The following is a 16,207-nucleotide window of genomic DNA, read 5'->3' as shown; positions in this document are numbered from 1 at the left end:
GCCCAGGTGGAGACCTCCCGAGGTCGGGACATTCCATCTGACTCAGTTCTTATATAAGCTAGAGCCGTCGAACGCCTCAGGCACCTACAGCAGCTAAGAGCTGTCAATGCGGCTCTCACACATCTTCGTTACAACTTCTTTCAACTAAACTTTCTCCCATGCAGATGACGTGACCAATAACTCCTCATGGGTGACTGTCCCATCCGAAAATTATGGCCCTAAAACGTACTCGCGCCGCGCTCGAGGCCGATCTTCAAGCAGAGCAATCCCCATACGCCTTCTATGGAACCCCGTTACCACCACTTGATGAGGATGTTCGCGATGACGGCTCCTTTGTGCCAATATGGAAACAAGAAGTGAGGGACGAACAGGGGAGCAAGCGTCTTCATGGCGCCTTCACCGGTGGATTCAGCGCGGGGTGAGTAGCTCCCAAACCGATGACCTTTGGATGGACAACCACTGACGTCTTCTAGATACTTCAATTCCGTCGGCTCGAAAGAAGGATGGACCCCTTCAACCTTCGTCTCATCGCGACAGAACCGTGCCAAGAAAGCCGAACAGAAACGACCTGAAGATTTCATGGATGCGGATGACCTGCGAGAACAGGAAGAATCTAGACAACTACAGACCGCCGATGAATTTGCCGGTTTCGGCTCCACCGAGATAGATGCTACGCGCAGAGCAGGACTCATGGATATATTGAAAACTGGCGGAGAAACCATGGGAGTGAAGCTCTTGAAAAAGATGGGTTGGCGCGAAGGTCAAGGGATCGGACCTAAGGTGCGACGCAAAGCCAATCTGGATGAAAGCTCTGCTCCGGGTGACGATGCCGAGGAAACATATCTTTTTGCTCCTGAAAATCCACCCATGGTTGCGTTCATCCGCAAGACCGACCGCAAAGGTCTTGGGTTTGAAGGCGAATCCCGCCTAGAGTCTCACAATGCTTTGCAGCCCACCCGAGATGTCGAGGAATCGGACTCATTCTTTGGGGGGCGATTGGCCATTCAAGGGAAAGCTCAGCCTCCGAAGCCGAAGGAACCACGACGGGGAGGACTCGGGGTTGGCCCTCTTAATGACACTGGGTCGGACGACGAGGATCCTTACTCCCTGGGTCCGCAGATCTCATATAACAAGACCATCGGAGGGGATAAAAAGAAGAAGAAAAAGGTCAAACCAGAACCAACGATCGCGTCAGCCAACCCACTCTTGAATTCTAAGCCCGTGTTCATATCGAAGAAGGTGGCGGCAGCACGCGGGGCCGGAGGTTTCAGAAAGTGCCGCGACGGGCGCCTACCGCTAGATGGATTCATCCTTGCCGATGGCATCATGGGATTGTCGATTTCAGAGAAGAAATACGATCCTCCTGTGATACCCGAGGGGTGGAAACCAGCCAAGGAAATTTCATCGGAAAAACGAGATCAATCGAAGTATGTCTCTACATCTGATGCTGCAAAAGCGTCGACTCTCAATCCCACGTCCAGAGCAGCACTTTTGGGTGAGGATCAACTGCCTGGGAAGTCTATCTTTGATTATATGACCCCGGAGGCACGAGAGAAGATTGTCAAACTTACCGGCAACGCCAATTTACCTCCGGCCTTAGGAGAAAAGGCACCCAAAGGATACGAACTTCCTGAATCACAGAAGCGCAAGGATCTTTGGGACCTCGTACCAAAACTCGACAAACAGATTGCCGCCCAAGCCCTAGCTCGGGCCGTTAGTGGGTGGATGCCTTACCAAGAAGACGAGAAAAAGCGTGCACGCTACCAAACATTCCTCCAAGTTAGTGCCGGGACTCGCTCTACCCTCCCAGAACGGGTGGAAGGGTCCAGTACCGATGAATGGATTATGGAGATGCAAGAATTTAGCCGAGCTGCAGAGGTCTTTAAACCCATGTCGGGAGTTATGGCATCTCGATTTACCTCCTCGTCCACCGCGCCCAAGATTGTCTCAGATGCTCCCGACTCAGCGGAATCTGGGCTCAGCAGACCCGCCGAAAAGCCAGACGATCCTGCAGTAGCAGCTGCCAAAATTGGCATGTTCGGCCCAATGACTCGAAGCACAATTTCCTTTTACCCATCTCGTCTTCTATGCAAGCGATTCAACGTCAAACCACCGGAGAATGTGCAACTTGACCCCGGCGAACGGCCTGGAGCCCCCAGTACCGAACCTGGAACGCGTTTCCAGTCCGCTGGCTTCCAAGCTGAAACTGGCCCCAAGCAATTGGTGTCGCAGGATGTCATGAACCAACTTCTCATAGACTCATTAGGTTACTTACCTACAGCAGATGGCCTTGATCCATCTGCAAGTGGACCTGCCAACGCGCCACCACCGGTAGTTGTCGAACCTGAACGCAATGATGCCCTGGAGGCAGAGCGACCTGGCGATGCTGTTTTCAAAGCTATCTTTGGGAGTGACGACGAAGATGAGTAGAATTGGGCTTACTTTGTATAATCCAATAAAAATTCATATATGTTTCCAGTTGTGCCCTGTACTCTGTACGAATTCAGCAATTGTGCTCTGTAGATCATTGTGTGACTTGGAGTCATCCCATCGGCATTAGATGCGCGAATGGGGGAAATTGTGGAATGTACCCTTATTTCTTTTTACTCTTTTTATTTCTGTTTCATTTTCTATTTTACCTTCGTTGCCTCCTTTTGCCTCGTCTCTTACCCAGTAGGTCTGTGCTCAGGAGGATCTAGTTCGCTTTAGAGCGTTGACCACTACTCCACGCAAGCCCCTCTCAAACTATTCCCCTCCTCATATGGAGCTCCTTGATCGCAAGCAAGATGGTAAGAATTCCCATCCCCGGAAACCCCAGAACCTATACATATACCATCATAATTAAGACCGGTCACATTGCTTGGCATCGAATGTCACACGACTTGAAGCCCCGACTCTCATCTCCATACCATACAAACCCGCAATGGCCCCATAATCATAACTAACAATCTCCACTTCAATACAGGGCTGCTGCGCATCAGTGTTGTCGCGTAATATCGACAACCAAACCCCCATCCAAGAACGTATCTCACACACAACAGCTACGAGGGATACGAGCGACCGCTCGACGCCGAGGCAACGAACCCGCCGTGCCCCCAACATCCCTTTAAACGAGCACTACAACGAACCAGTCCGCAACCATGTGTGGCGCAGCAAGCGACGAACATGGACGCGTGCACAGTTGGACCGCGAGCGCGCCGAGTTCTTCGAGACGCGGGTTACAGGCAGACCGGAGATCTGGGCTGCTGTCTCGACGGTGATATCGCTGATTCGCAGTGGCGACTTGGTTACTGCGCAGAGTATTATTGATGCTGCGGGGATTACTGTTCCCACTGGGGATCTTTGCGAGGGTTGCTACGATGAACAGGGCGTGCTTTACAGGATTCCACAATGTGTTGCTAGTGATCCGGAGAATATGGCTCCTTCGTCTTGCCGGACGGCTAGTGAAGATGGCGGTCCTGCTGGATACGAAGAAGAGCTGGATTCTGGGACGCTCTCGGATGGTAAGCTCGCTACGGATGATGCTTCTGGGGACGAGTTGATTTCTCAGGATGTTGAACGCCGCCGTGAGGAGAAGGGGAAGACTAGTGAGCGGGACTTGATCCGTGTTCTTGCTCGTTTGAGTGATCGTGGAGGTCCAGATATCATGATTTCTATTGGTAAGGGTCAGACTGTGGGACTTTTGGCGAGGAAAGTGCATCAAGAAGCCAAGGTTGGTTTTGTCCCTTGCTTGTTCGTTTCGTTTGGTGGATTATTGGCTGATTTGTTGTTTAGCTCAACAGTGACAGGCGCGTTCGAATCGCTTACTTGGGTCACTTGCTGAATGAGCGTGAACCGCTCGTTGATCAGGGGTGGAAGACTGGCCATGTTATCAATGCTTTCGTCGTTTCCCCCGTTGATGATCTAGGCCTTGGACACCGGCGCTAGGGGAGATATCGCCGATGGCCTACCAACATCACTCTTTTACTCTCTCTATTTTGACCTCCAGCATTCTGGCGTTTTGGTCATCTGATCTCTTTTGCATAATACCCCGAGCCTTTTCTCTTTATTTTTTTTGTTCCGATTACAACCTGGCAGATACTCTCCTTGCGCCCATCTTCTCTTCACCTAGGTACTTTATCATGATGTCTCACTTGGGGATACTCGTACTCGAGTGAGAGCAAAGTGGCTCTCAACACGATATAATCGCCCTTGCCCTGTCGAATTTTGTCCACCTAATTACTTGATCTACTTATATGACCATGCAATGTCCCCATTCTTTCCACAAGTTGTTGTGTCATCTTCTTTGTAAACCCTGTTGTTTATAGATGTAGGAATCTATACAGCATGTATGTGAAACAAAATTAGTGTCATGAAAAGAGTACTACGAATATGAAACATTGAAGTTCCAATATACTGTGAAAAGTAATAAATTGATTTGTCTATCTCCTTCATACATGGAAAGAAGCCCCTATTTATGCCGTATTCCCCCATTTTGACAGATTAGAAAGAATCGACAAGAAACGGTGAGAATCAACAACAACAACGAAAAGAAGCAAAAACTGACTGGAAGCAGGCTGGATTGAAATGTCGCGGCGCCGATGCAGTCAGATACTGACCTGTATACTTGAGGACAGCAAAGATATGGTCAAACTGCATACAGCCAAGGAATCCAGGCTTCTTTTGGTAGGAGCCTGAGTGCAGATCCTGCATGTCTGGGATCTGCATTGTCAAACCCCGAGTTATGGCTAGCGTTATAGCATGAAAAAGGCCCAGTGTTGATGGGAATTAACTGGGATTTTCAACAAACCCTGGCTACCTAGGTATATAGTGGCCACGCACACCATTAACGAACATCTCAAGCTACCTGTTTAGCTCCGCCGCATCTGATCTATCACAAGTCCTCAGAGTTGTTTTAGCAAGCTCTTTACCTTGGAAAAGACCCACGAGATCGACACATGCAGGACGTCACGTGCAATGACGTACGTGGACATGTCTATCACAACGCCAGGCACAGGTAGCTCTCTCACCCCCCTCGTGTTAATATTCCACATATTTTTATACCTTTGTGGTTGTCGACAATCCACATGGCCAGATCATGGACTACGAAGCAGACCGTCAGAAACGCGAGGTATATCGATATTTCCAGCCAGAAAATCCAGCGGCGCTTAATGCATCACTTCTTCAACTTGATGAGCATGTGGCATCTACAGCAGGTTTTTCAGGAGTGACTACCCCTTTTGTACCCGACGAGTCTGAATCAAAAACGAGTTTTTTTGAAGGCAGCTCTCCGTCAAGTCCAAATACAACTTTGACTTCTTTTGCGCAACTGGCCGCTCTACGTCTGAGCGCGCAGCGTGCTTTTATTACGTACATTACTCTCCTGCTCTAGCGTGGACTATTATCTGACGTTTTCCGAAGTGTATTGAATACCGACTCCCAGTTTATATTGGCTGAAGCCACAAGAAACTCCAATCTTAGAAGCTCAAAGTCATCTGCCGGAGAAGGAGATACACTCTTCGCTGGGACATCGACAGTACCAGATGCTTGGAATATATGCCAGGTAAGCCTATTTCTGGAATATTGCGAAATTTTACACACTGACGCCTATTTCCTCAATTAGGAAACAGTTGCAGTAAGCTCAGACAACGAAGATGGATTATATTCATTTTTGGTAGTCAACGATCTTCAACAGGAAGAACGATTTAGAGAATTACCCTTTGTGGCGCAAGGACCACACTCTCGTTTTTATGCGGGAACGCCCCTAACCAGCCATAGCGGTATCAATTTAGGATGTCTGTTCGTATTGGATTCTGAACCTCGCCAAGGCCTATCCGATATCGAGAAGGATACATTAGGAAGAGTGGCAGAGTTGGTAATGGACTATTTATTGGTTAGCCGTCAAGCCGCAGAAGGGCGACGGGCCTCGCGGCTATCGCGTGGTCTGCATCTTTTCGTCGACGGCAACTCTAGTTTCGCCAGCAACGCTCGCATGTCGTCTCGGTCGAACAGCTCAGCACAGAGTTTGTCACCGCGGATCTCACCTCACCTCAGAGGTAGTCGATCTGCTAGCTCCCAAAATGATGAACTGGAATCTCGCTCCCCACGTTCTAGATCAGGAAATGCGTCTCAAAACGACGATGGACGAACTTTGAGCCCAGATTCCAACCAGAATGACACATGTGTCCCTCCTAGTCCAACGGCGTCGTTGCACAGCTCGCGACAGGACGATAGTAGTTCGGAGGATTCCTCAAGCAGCAACCACTGGCTTTTCCAACGTGCTGCGAACCTCTTGCGACAAAGTCTGGACTTGGACGGTGCTGGCGGTGTCATGTTCTTGGAAACCAGTGACAACTTCTCCGAATATGTCGCAGCCGGTCATTGTGACTCCGCCGAATCCACGAATCCTGCTCCTATTCTTGCGCTGTCCACCAGAGATGATCCATTTTCATATCAGGCAAACTCTACTTTATCAGATCCAGCTGTCAACCTTGACAATGTCTTTCTGAAACAGTTGCTGCATCGCTATCCTAAAGGGAAACTCTGGTCATTTCACCACGATGGAACATTTTCAACTTCAGAAGATCAGATAACCGACGAGTGTCAGAAACAAAGAAAGAAGTCAAAGGCTTCGGAGACCAGCAAACTGAATGAGTTCTTCCCTGATGCATCTCAAGTCATGTTTGTCCCATTGTGGAATGCCACAGATTCCCAGTGGTTCGCTGGGTGTTTTTGTTGGACTCCCCACCCAACGCGAGTTTTCAGTCCTGCTGTTGATCTGAGCTCAGTATTTGCTTTCGGATCCTCCATTATGACTGAATACAGCCGTGTTGAATCAGTTATCGCAGACCGCCAAAAGGGGGATTTTATAAGCAGCATTTCCCATGAATTACGCAGTCCGTTGCATGGTGTCTTGGCTGCGGCCGAGTTCTTTGGAAATACTACCTTGGACCAGTTCCAGTATACCCTCCTCGATACGATAAATGCATGTGGTCGGACTCTCTTGGATACGATGAACCAAGTTTTAGACTTCAGCAAAATCATGTCGCTGGAAAGGCACAAGAAAACCTTCAGGCGTGGAAAAGATCCATGGAAACCAAAACCACCCGAGGACAGTGTGGCGAACCTGGATACATTGGTTTTGACAGATGTGGCTCTCTTGATAGAGGATGTGATAGACAGCGTGTGCTTGGGTCATTCCCACATGCAGAGGTCAGCTCTTGTCCAATAATCGCCCCACAGATACCTTTTCAACACTGCCTTCCAAGTCAGCAAAAGGAGTTGGTCACATCTCAGGAGTGGATGTCGTTGTTGACATTACTGATAATGACTGGATGTACAAAGTCCCGCCGGGGTCGCTGAGACGCCTGATTATGAATATCCTTGGCAATGCGCTGAAGTATACCAAAAAGGGTCGGATCTCAGTCTGCATGGATCTCACCGAGCGCTCACAGGGTCGCTCTCGACGCCAGGGTCTCGAAGATATGGTGACATTGACCATCTCAGACACGGGTAAGGGCATTTCGAAGGAATATCTTCGGAAGCATCTATTCACTCCATTCTCACAAGAAGATCCGCTGTCAGTAGGTACTGGTCTTGGTCTATCAATTGTTCGCGGCATTGTGAAAACACTCCACGGGAAAATTCATGTCCGAAGCCGACAGGGCGAAGGCACTATTGTCAAGGTGTCGCTTCCTCTTGAACGTCTAGTGGGTGATGAAAACCCACAATCAACGTCCTATAAGGAAAGTTCGGATCAAAATACACTTACGGCATCTTCTCAACTCCGACATGTCGGCTGTAGTGGGAAACGTGCTGCTATCTGGGGGGATCGGTTCGTCTCATCTCGAAGAGCATCCGTTCTGGGCTTCCATAACTCGGTATATCGCGGATTGGTATGGTCTGCAGCTTGTTCCTCTATCTACCAATGAGCCTATTGATATTCTGCTTGCGGATGAAAGGGATTTGTCTGCAAAGGAATTACACGGGTTCCCAACAGAGTTGCGAAGTCTGCTCGTCTTTTGCAGCGAGACGCGCGATTATGGTGATCCTAGGACACAATGGTCGCATCTTGCTGACTCTCTCTCAATCCTCCATCGACCTTGCGGCCCACGGAAACTCTCCCGTGGTATTTTGAGCTGTCTTGATACGAGGCCGACAACCCCTACGTTAAATCCGCAGAATTCCGGGGAAGGTTTAGTACTTCCAGAGCGACCCGCTCTTACAGGCTCGGCTTTGCCAATTGAACAGTCCAACCCCTCATTACCAGGAAACCTACAATCACCAGATGCTGGACCATCAACTCCCGCGCCGGGGTCCAGAAATTCCACCATTGGTTCTACAGACCGTAGCAATTTTGTCTTTACGTCGCATACTGACGGCTCTGATCGCACAATATCGGGAAGTACTGATTCCACCAATGCTGGGTCTTCTTCTGCTCGATCTTCATCTGGCGGCTCAGATCATGTTAGTACCTTAACTGAGAGTCGAAACAGACCCCGGGTATTGGTGGTAGATGACAACAATATCAACCTTCACCTCATGATGACATTCATGAACAAACGGAAAGTCATGGTTTTGGATAAAGCCGAGGATGGCAGTGCGGCCGTCGATGCGGTTGAAAAAATGCAGCAGGGATATGACCTTATTTTCATGGACATGTCTATGCCAGTTATGGACGGATTTGAGGCGACGCGCGCCATTCGTGCAATCGAGAAAGAACGGGATGGCTCTGTTGCGGCAACAATTATCGCATTGACAGGACTCAGCAGTACACGCGATGAGTTCAGGGCCTTGGATTCAGGAGTGGATCTTTTCCTTATGAAGCCTGTTTCTTTTAGGGAAGTATCAAGGCTTATTGATGAATGGGAGGCCAAGCGGCCGAAATAAATATGGCGATGACTATCTTACTTGACGCAGGCTTGCCACTCAAACGTGGAAGACCACGTTAATGACCATGCTTTCTTTTCTTACATTGGCGTTGTCGGTTTTTCTTTCCATACCCTTGCTGCTTGTTGGGCAGCATATATCATGATGATTGATGATTGATGGGTGATGGATGATGGATGATGGATGATGGCAAGATTCGATTCATTATCTAAAGTTTTCTATTGCGCCCCGACAGCTATAGGGGCGATTATATCTACATCAACGCTCAATGGCGGCAAATTGGACGCCGAAAACGGCTACTCTTGATGCCATTATCTGCATCCTTTCTACTAGCAAAAAACAGCTGATCATTGAGATCCTGTTATTCGGACTAACTTTCACCAGGTGCTTATTGGCCGCTACTCACTGCGAGTAGCATTGGTCGGCATTCTGGGGAGACTATAAGCATATCTCTCCTATCTTGGTAAGTAGTTACCATATATCTGAACCTTGGGAGTATAACGGCCACAGGAAGCAGATGTATACACCATTGGGCCCTAGTCGACGGCTTGAATATGTATGCTCCAGCCTCTCCAGAGAAGGGCTTCCAAGGTGAGTTCTGATAAATGAATCGATGCACTGCTTGGCTGCTCGTTAAGCATGTAGCCTCCCTGTAGCCAAGAAATGATGATACTCCGATTATTGTCAGAACTTTTCTCCTTCAGCGGAGTGGTATAGGTAGCTGTTCTATCCAACTATTATGGGTGCTGATCCATTCCATGTTTGTAAAGGGATGATGACGGATATAAAGCAGAGCAAACAATGATATACCAAGTATAGTTCCTATGCCAATTTAAATCCTAGTCCCTACTTTAGCAAGAATAATAGGCATACTCTGGCTAGCAACATCTAAATGATAGTTAACTAACTTAACGAACAGCGGATGATATTATGCCTTACGTCTCAGGCTCATAATCTTAGCTAATCAGCGATATGAGCTCCTGGACAAACAATGCAAACAACTCTATCGCAAAGAAAAAAAAATAATTTATCGCAATCTTCGATCTGCATTTTGGATCAAGACAGCAGTTCGATAGTCTCGAACTTTTGATTGGCCTCTAATTCAATTACATATCTATTAAGGGTAGTCTCTGTATACCCTCACTGAGTTCGACCACCTCCGCCTTGATATCCAGATTCTCAATTGCTAGTCTTGTCAATTCGAGATAAAACCGTACCAATGGACGGCCAAAAGACTCCTTTCGTGAGGGAGCTCGGCTCGAGCGGTATGGATATTCTTTTACCAATTGGAAAACTATAACGCTAACTGATCTCTTTAGACCGGAAAGCCCGCGACAAGGCTCTTGACTCTTTAACCAAATTCGTGCAATCCCGCACCGATCTAACCCTCGTGGATCTCCTCAAACTCTGGAAGGGCCTGTTCTACTGTATGCACCACTGCTACATTCGCCGAACCCAAATGACAACAAAACTAACTTCTCCCAGGCTTCTACCACTCCGACCGACCCCTCACACAACAAGCCCTCGCCCGCGCCCTCTCCTACTCCCTCGTCCCCTCCCTCCCCCAAGAAACCCTCCACCGCTTCCTGCGCGCCTTCTGGATCACCATCGGCCGGGACTACCACTCACTAGACCGCATCCGACTGGACAAGTACCTGATGCTGATCCGTTTCTACGTCGGCGTGGCATTCGAAGTTCTCGTGAAGAACAAGACCTCAACAAAGAACGCAGACGGGAAAAAGCGCAAGCGCGAAGACGCAGCCAAGCAGGGCCGCGGCAAGAAGCAGAAGAAGCAGGCTGAGGCCCAGACCGTCGAGGACGAGGAGGAGAAGGACAGTGCCGAGGATGACGAGGCCAGATTCCCCGATCTCGCGGCTTATATCTCCATTATCGAGGAGGGTCCTTTGTGTCCGCTGAACTATGACGAGGATCAGGCTCCGGATGAGGGTGACCCCAATTACGTGCCTATGCCGCATGGTCCTGACGGCCTGCGTTACCATCTTATTGACATCTGGGTCGATGAGTTGGAGAAGGTTCTTGAGTTTGAGGAGGTGGCTGGTGATGAGGAGGAGACCCCGAAGCGGAAGATCAAGGGCGATGTGCCCATGGAGCTTATTCTGAGGCCCCTGGAGAAGCTGCGCGCCGAGAGTGCCTACAAGCCCGTGCGGACGAGGGCGGCTGAGGCCTTGGAGGATGAGCGGTTGGTCGAGTGGGGCGTTCGGACAAGAAAGGCCGATGAGGATGATGACAGTGAGGAGGAATGGGGTGGCTTCGAATGAATATTATAGTTGTAGTATTTGAAAAGGGATTTGTATAAACAGACTGAATTCATTGCACAGCGTGCTAGCGATTATGTCCATCAGTCCATCACAGGTTCTATAAGGAAGAAGCTGGTGCTAGACCTACATGTGTAAAGGACTACCAAATGTATTCACAAGTCTCCTATTTCATTTGGTTTTACTGTACAGCCTGATCACGGAGTATCAAATGTCTAATGCGACTTATTGACAAAGCACCAATTCTTTTGCGCTAGGGTATCATGAGTGAATGCAAAAACCCAGCAAAGCAGTGGGTATATAGAGAGTGGTCTGTCAACAATGATAGGGTGGACAGTAGCTAATGGCGACTTGCGTCCCAGAGGCAGCTTGGAGGCACGATTTAGCGGGGACCTGCCGCCTCATAGATACGGCCCGATTTGGTGAGTATTGTGCCCAGTCCCTGGTGGACCTCGGCTTGGAACGCTTCAAAAGGCACCCGCTCACCATCAATACTGATGTAGCCTTCCTTCTGGTGGGGAACTAGACGAAACGCAGACGCTTTGCGGACATTAAGGTCTGGCATGTCGAAAAAGCGACCACTGGGGATTTCGTTCATCATTGTAAGCGCTGTAGCACGACTGACTGTTCCGTCGATAGTGACCACATCCATCAGGCCGTCGTCCGGCAATGTTGCAGGGAACATATTTGTATCTTTCGACATGATGGCCATATTCCCTGCGTAGAAATTGCCCATAGTTTCACCCGAAATTACCTGCCACCCCTGGGGCAGCTCGTCCGTCACTGTACCGTATTTGAGCTCTGGTAGGCCTGGTGACTCTGCAGCAATTTCGAGGCGTTTGCTGTCAGCATCCGGCTCCTGTGGGCGTGTAGACCACGCAGCGTAGTGTTCCTTAATTGCCTCCTTGTCGCCAATTTCCACCTTGATGGCTATGTCACAAGGCCATATGGTCTGTCGCATCAAACGGATCAAAAAGCCGTATGTAAACCGCTGAGCGCCCATCCAACGGATGTTCTCAGTACCCAAATCACACTCGGCGACAATGCCAAAAGATTGCGAGAGGAAAGAGAGCGTGCGCGAATCTTTCTGGGAGATCGAGACTAGGTCCAGTGGAGTTCTAAGTCCCTTGACGATTGCCAGCGCCGCAATCGAGACACTACCAGTCCCAAAAGCATTCCATGTCAGCCCATTTCCAGAGCCACAAGGAAGCAGTGCAACAGCAGTCTGCGCTAGCGCTTTTCGAGCATCTGGCCGCTTGCCCAATCCATTGAACACCTCGTAGGGCAAGCCGTCTCCAGAGCAGCAAACGACCGCATCGTAAGCGTCGATATCGAGGTTTTCCGCAATTTCAATTGCATGCCCCCTGTATTCCGTGTTCTGTACATCCAGCTGGCACTTCGCCGCGGCGAAGACAGGCGCCGCATATCGCTGATACAAACTCGCAGCAGTTCCTTTCCCGCCAAAAGGATTGACCAAAACCTTCAGCCGTTTGCTGCGCAGTGCTTTGCCATACGCGGCATCAAGCAGTTGTTGTGCCCATCTCTCAATGGCCTTTTTTTCTTTTTCGGAGATTGGGTATTGGACGGTTGTTACGGAAACATCGTTCTTGGCAGCATGCTGTGCATAGGCAATCACGAGATTGGAAGCCGTGACTTCGGCGCCCAGGATGTTGTACAATGAGATGGCATGGTTGGTTTCCGGTTCTGAAATGCGCGCATAGCTTGGTCAGACCATTTCCATCAACAGTAGCGCCCGCGATAACGCGGCGATCGCCAGAGGGGCACTATCAACTTACTAGACTGGAGTAATCCGCAGCAGCTACGATCTGCTTTGGCCGGGCGGTCATCTGCATGGGTGAGCATATGCCCACGCGCCGGGGTGTGGATCAGTCCATACCAAGTATGAGGAGCGAGTCAGCGCCGATGGTCAAAGAGACAGATTCGACGATCAGTGTTATGTCGTGCGGCTCCGAGGAGTCGTCTTGGGAGGACATTTTGGATAAGGATGGAGATTCAGGACATTATAGGTAAAGAGGAATAGAGTAGAAGAAGAATCTAGGGGAAGGAGTTAATGATAGAACAATGAAAGTGCCCATATGCAGCCGCGGAGTTCCGGTGGGCCTAGGCATGTGGTCCCTGCATCTGACAGAATGTACATTCAACATGTAAACAGTCAGGAGGATACATATAGAGTACGGAAGACATTACGTATGTAAATACGGAGTATACGTACCGGATATTCCCTCGCGGGTGGGGGGGTTTCCTATTTGAGCTGCCGCCGCTTTTATGAGGGTGCTTGGGCTCAGGCTCACTGAGTAGTAGATGTTAGCACGGGCTCAGACAGTGATCATGCTTAGATCAGTCACGTGCATGGTGACTAATGCTCGTTGAGTGCTCAGTGAGTGCTCATTGGATGCTATGCTCTCGAATTACTGAGTGATGCTCAGTGTCCAATCAGTGAGCAACACTGATCCATTCAGCCTACCTCAGACTATACCCAGAAGGGATTAGCCCCCTTAGGGTCGTTTATACTATAATAGTTGGTTCGTTAATAGTATTGCTGCTACCCTCATTTTCTAGAGCACTACACCTTATCAAGAAAATACATTATAACGAAGGGGCGTAGGAAAAGACGATAATGTACCGGAGAGCAAACGCGCGAATGCCGCTTTCGCACGCTTGAATTCCCTTTATAGCCATTACTAGAAAGCCGGTAAGATTAGCAACGACGATATTCTGTACACCCTCGCTGTCTTGGCCTCGGAGCCGAAGCGCTGGATCGAGCAGTACGAATGGAGGAAGCTAAACGAGATGGAGCTTTGTGCTTATAAGTTGGTCTAACTGCCACGATTACTGCGCACTTCCCGGGTTTTGCGAGTGGTCGTTAATAATGCTGTTTGGTCTTATAGTCGGCACGTTCTGGAAATCCGCTGGCGATGCCATGGGCGTTTTGTACGAATGCCTTCCGTCATACAAATCCTGCTTCACAGACGGCTTGCATTGGCTCGACGAACTCGCAATCTGGGTCGAAGCGTTCGAGTCGTAGCATATGGTTCCGGATACCAATTGTAACCTAGTCGCCAACCACACTACGGACCTGCTCAACTATACCCTGCCGAAGCCCTTATAGCGGAGAGCCGAATCACGAAGCTATAATAGTCATTTCTATAAGGGTGGGACACGAACCCACACTAAGTCACCGACTAATAACTTAAGAGGCCGCGTATATAATCGAGAAAATTACTGTAATTATAGGTTACGGCACCGGGTGAACGACTGCGGAAACTGTTCGTGGCCCTACCAGATTTTGCAAATACTGTAAGAACCAGTACTGCTTTCGATAACTCGGAGTAGGCCATTCCCGAAGTGGTAAGACTGGGAGCCGGAACACACCAGTCATCAGCGCCGCAAAGGTCAGGCCACAGACGGGCCGATAGCCATCCGAGCCCTATATAGTACTCTCCCCCAGATCCTTTCTTTTTTTACCCTTCAGGAAATAGTCTTCTTCTCTCAGCCTCTGCTTCTTCTCTCTTATTCAAGACCTGCTAGGAACCACAATGTCTGTCTCTCCGCTTTTTGTGGAATTTGTCGCATATTGACCCTTTTTCTCCTAGGAATTCTACCGTGCTGCCCCCCGCACCTATTGGGGCCAATATCAGGATATTACTAAATCCAATAGCCACCTAAGCGTGGCAGAGAGATTGTGGGTCGCATGGTATGCGTGGGTGCAGAATGATGTCCTAGCCACCGGCATCATGTCCTTCGTCATCCACGAGTTGTTCTACTTCGGCCGCTGTCTTCCGTGGATCTTGATCGATAGCTTGGGTTTCTTTAACATATATAAGATTCAAAGGGTAAGTCGCAAGCCTCACACCTGGCACTAGCCGAAATCAACCCAATTCCAGCCGCCATCGAAACTAACATTCTGCTTCAGAGCAAAGTACCGTCATTACGCGAGCAATGGGATTGCGCCAAGTTTGTGCTTCTGAGCCACTTCACCGTCGAACTTCCTCAAATCTGGTATGTTCCTACCCTCGACGGAGTGGTATCCTACCGGACGTTTGCCTCTCGGCCCTGATTGAGTAGTTAACGGCTCTTCTAGGCTTTTCCACCCGATGGCCCAGTTCTGCGGTCTATCAACATCGATTCCTTTTCCGTCTCCCTGGACTATGACATATCAGATTGCAATATTTTTCGTGATGGAGGACACTTGGCACTATTTTTTCCACCGAGCTTTTCATTGGGGTCCACTCTATAAGGCCATTCACAAAATTCACCATCAGTATTCCGCACCATTTGGTTTGGCCGCCGAATATGCTTCTCCTATTGAAGTGATGATTCTCGGCTTCGGGACTGTCAGCTCCCCGATCCTCTGGTGTGCCTTCACCGGTAACCTACATATTCTCACTATGTATATCTGGATTGTGTTACGCTTATTCCAGGCTATCGATGCCCATAGTGGCTACGAATTTCCTTGGAGTCTTCACCATTTCTTACCTTTCTGGGCTGGTGCTGATCATCACGACCTCCACCATGAGAAATTCATTGGGAACTACTCAAGCAGCTTCCGCTGGTGGGACTACCTCCTTGACACCGAATACACTCCAGATGCCCTGAAGCGCCGAAGAGGGAAAAAGGTGAAGGCAAACAAGACACAATGATCTGAACGTTAGTAGTGACGGCCTGCCTATTTTGTCTTCAATTTGGGCGTTGGCTCTATCTGGAGCTATTTACCTGATAGATGATAGCCTCTCTTATGGTACTTATGGTACCTAGTCCGTTGCGACCCTATACCCGTAAGAGGGGTATGGGGTCGGCACTATTGTAATTGAATTCACTACGTAATTGAATTTCTGTTTGACGCAGCAAATATTTTTTGAATTTTCTTAACAACCACGACCCTAATAATTACATAAAAAAAAGCCAAAAATACTACCAGATAATAGCTGTAATTGGATTCAAATTTAACCCGATTGGACTAAGTGTAGGCGTAGGAGTGCCCGCTCTACCCTGGTGTCGAGAAGGGACTGCGCCCGTCCTTTTTTTATGGGCGATCTAAATGG

General features: G+C 49.1%; 6 protein-coding genes across 6 annotated transcripts; 5 read left to right on the top strand and 1 right to left on the bottom strand.

The window, feature by feature from the left end:
- Nucleotides 1-212: 212 nt before the first annotated feature.
- On the top strand, nucleotides 213-2,430 carry N7519_011594 (uncharacterized protein; the record flags this gene model as incomplete). The annotated part of the gene is made up of 2 exons (XM_057298367.1): nucleotides 213-418; nucleotides 474-2,430. The coding sequence occupies 2 exons, from the start codon at nucleotides 213-215 to the stop codon at nucleotides 2,428-2,430; spliced, it is 2,163 nt and encodes a 720-aa protein (XP_057146249.1).
- Nucleotides 2,431-2,786: 356 nt separating this feature from the next.
- On the top strand, nucleotides 2,787-3,927 carry N7519_011593 (uncharacterized protein; the record flags this gene model as incomplete). Its single annotated transcript, XM_057298366.1, has 3 exons — nucleotides 2,787-2,789; nucleotides 2,966-3,712; nucleotides 3,775-3,927. The coding sequence occupies 3 exons, from the start codon at nucleotides 2,787-2,789 to the stop codon at nucleotides 3,925-3,927; spliced, it is 903 nt and encodes a 300-aa protein (XP_057146248.1).
- Nucleotides 3,928-5,077: 1,150 nt separating this feature from the next.
- On the top strand, nucleotides 5,078-8,868 carry N7519_011592 (GAF domain-containing hybrid sensor histidine kinase/response regulator; the record flags this gene model as incomplete). The annotated part of the gene is made up of 5 exons (XM_057298365.1): nucleotides 5,078-5,349; nucleotides 5,401-5,542; nucleotides 5,603-7,172; nucleotides 7,222-7,728; nucleotides 7,784-8,868. 5 exons carry the CDS (start codon nucleotides 5,078-5,080, stop codon nucleotides 8,866-8,868), a joined length of 3,576 nt encoding a protein of 1,191 aa, XP_057146247.1.
- Nucleotides 8,869-10,087: 1,219 nt separating this feature from the next.
- Nucleotides 10,088-11,147, top strand: N7519_011591 (ribosomal RNA processing 1 family protein; the record flags this gene model as incomplete). Its single annotated transcript, XM_057298364.1, has 3 exons — nucleotides 10,088-10,133; nucleotides 10,188-10,295; nucleotides 10,354-11,147. 3 exons carry the CDS (start codon nucleotides 10,088-10,090, stop codon nucleotides 11,145-11,147), a joined length of 948 nt encoding a protein of 315 aa, XP_057146246.1.
- A 379-nt stretch (nucleotides 11,148-11,526) lies between these two features.
- Nucleotides 11,527-13,138, bottom strand: N7519_011590 (uncharacterized protein; the record flags this gene model as incomplete). The annotated part of the gene is made up of 3 exons (XM_057298363.1): nucleotides 11,527-12,848; nucleotides 12,941-12,991; nucleotides 13,042-13,138. The coding sequence occupies 3 exons, from the start codon at nucleotides 13,136-13,138 to the stop codon at nucleotides 11,527-11,529; spliced, it is 1,470 nt and encodes a 489-aa protein (XP_057146245.1).
- Nucleotides 13,139-14,701: 1,563 nt separating this feature from the next.
- N7519_011589 (sterol desaturase family protein) lies at nucleotides 14,702-15,907 on the top strand (the record flags this gene model as incomplete). Its single annotated transcript, XM_057298362.1, has 4 exons — nucleotides 14,702-14,707; nucleotides 14,759-14,998; nucleotides 15,079-15,164; nucleotides 15,247-15,907. 4 exons carry the CDS (start codon nucleotides 14,702-14,704, stop codon nucleotides 15,803-15,805), a joined length of 891 nt encoding a protein of 296 aa, XP_057146244.1. The 3' UTR covers nucleotides 15,806-15,907.
- Between the last annotated feature and the right edge of the window lie 300 nt (nucleotides 15,908-16,207).

This window comes from Penicillium mononematosum (genome assembly GCF_028829835.1).
Source record: "Penicillium mononematosum strain IBT 11891 chromosome Unknown utg000005l:1.0-9366267.0:1.0-9372171.0, whole genome shotgun sequence".
NCBI lineage: Eukaryota > Fungi > Ascomycota > Eurotiomycetes > Eurotiales > Aspergillaceae > Penicillium > Penicillium mononematosum.
The sequence above is the reverse complement of the archived record's forward strand: the minus strand, read 5'-3'. Positions and strand labels throughout refer to the sequence as shown.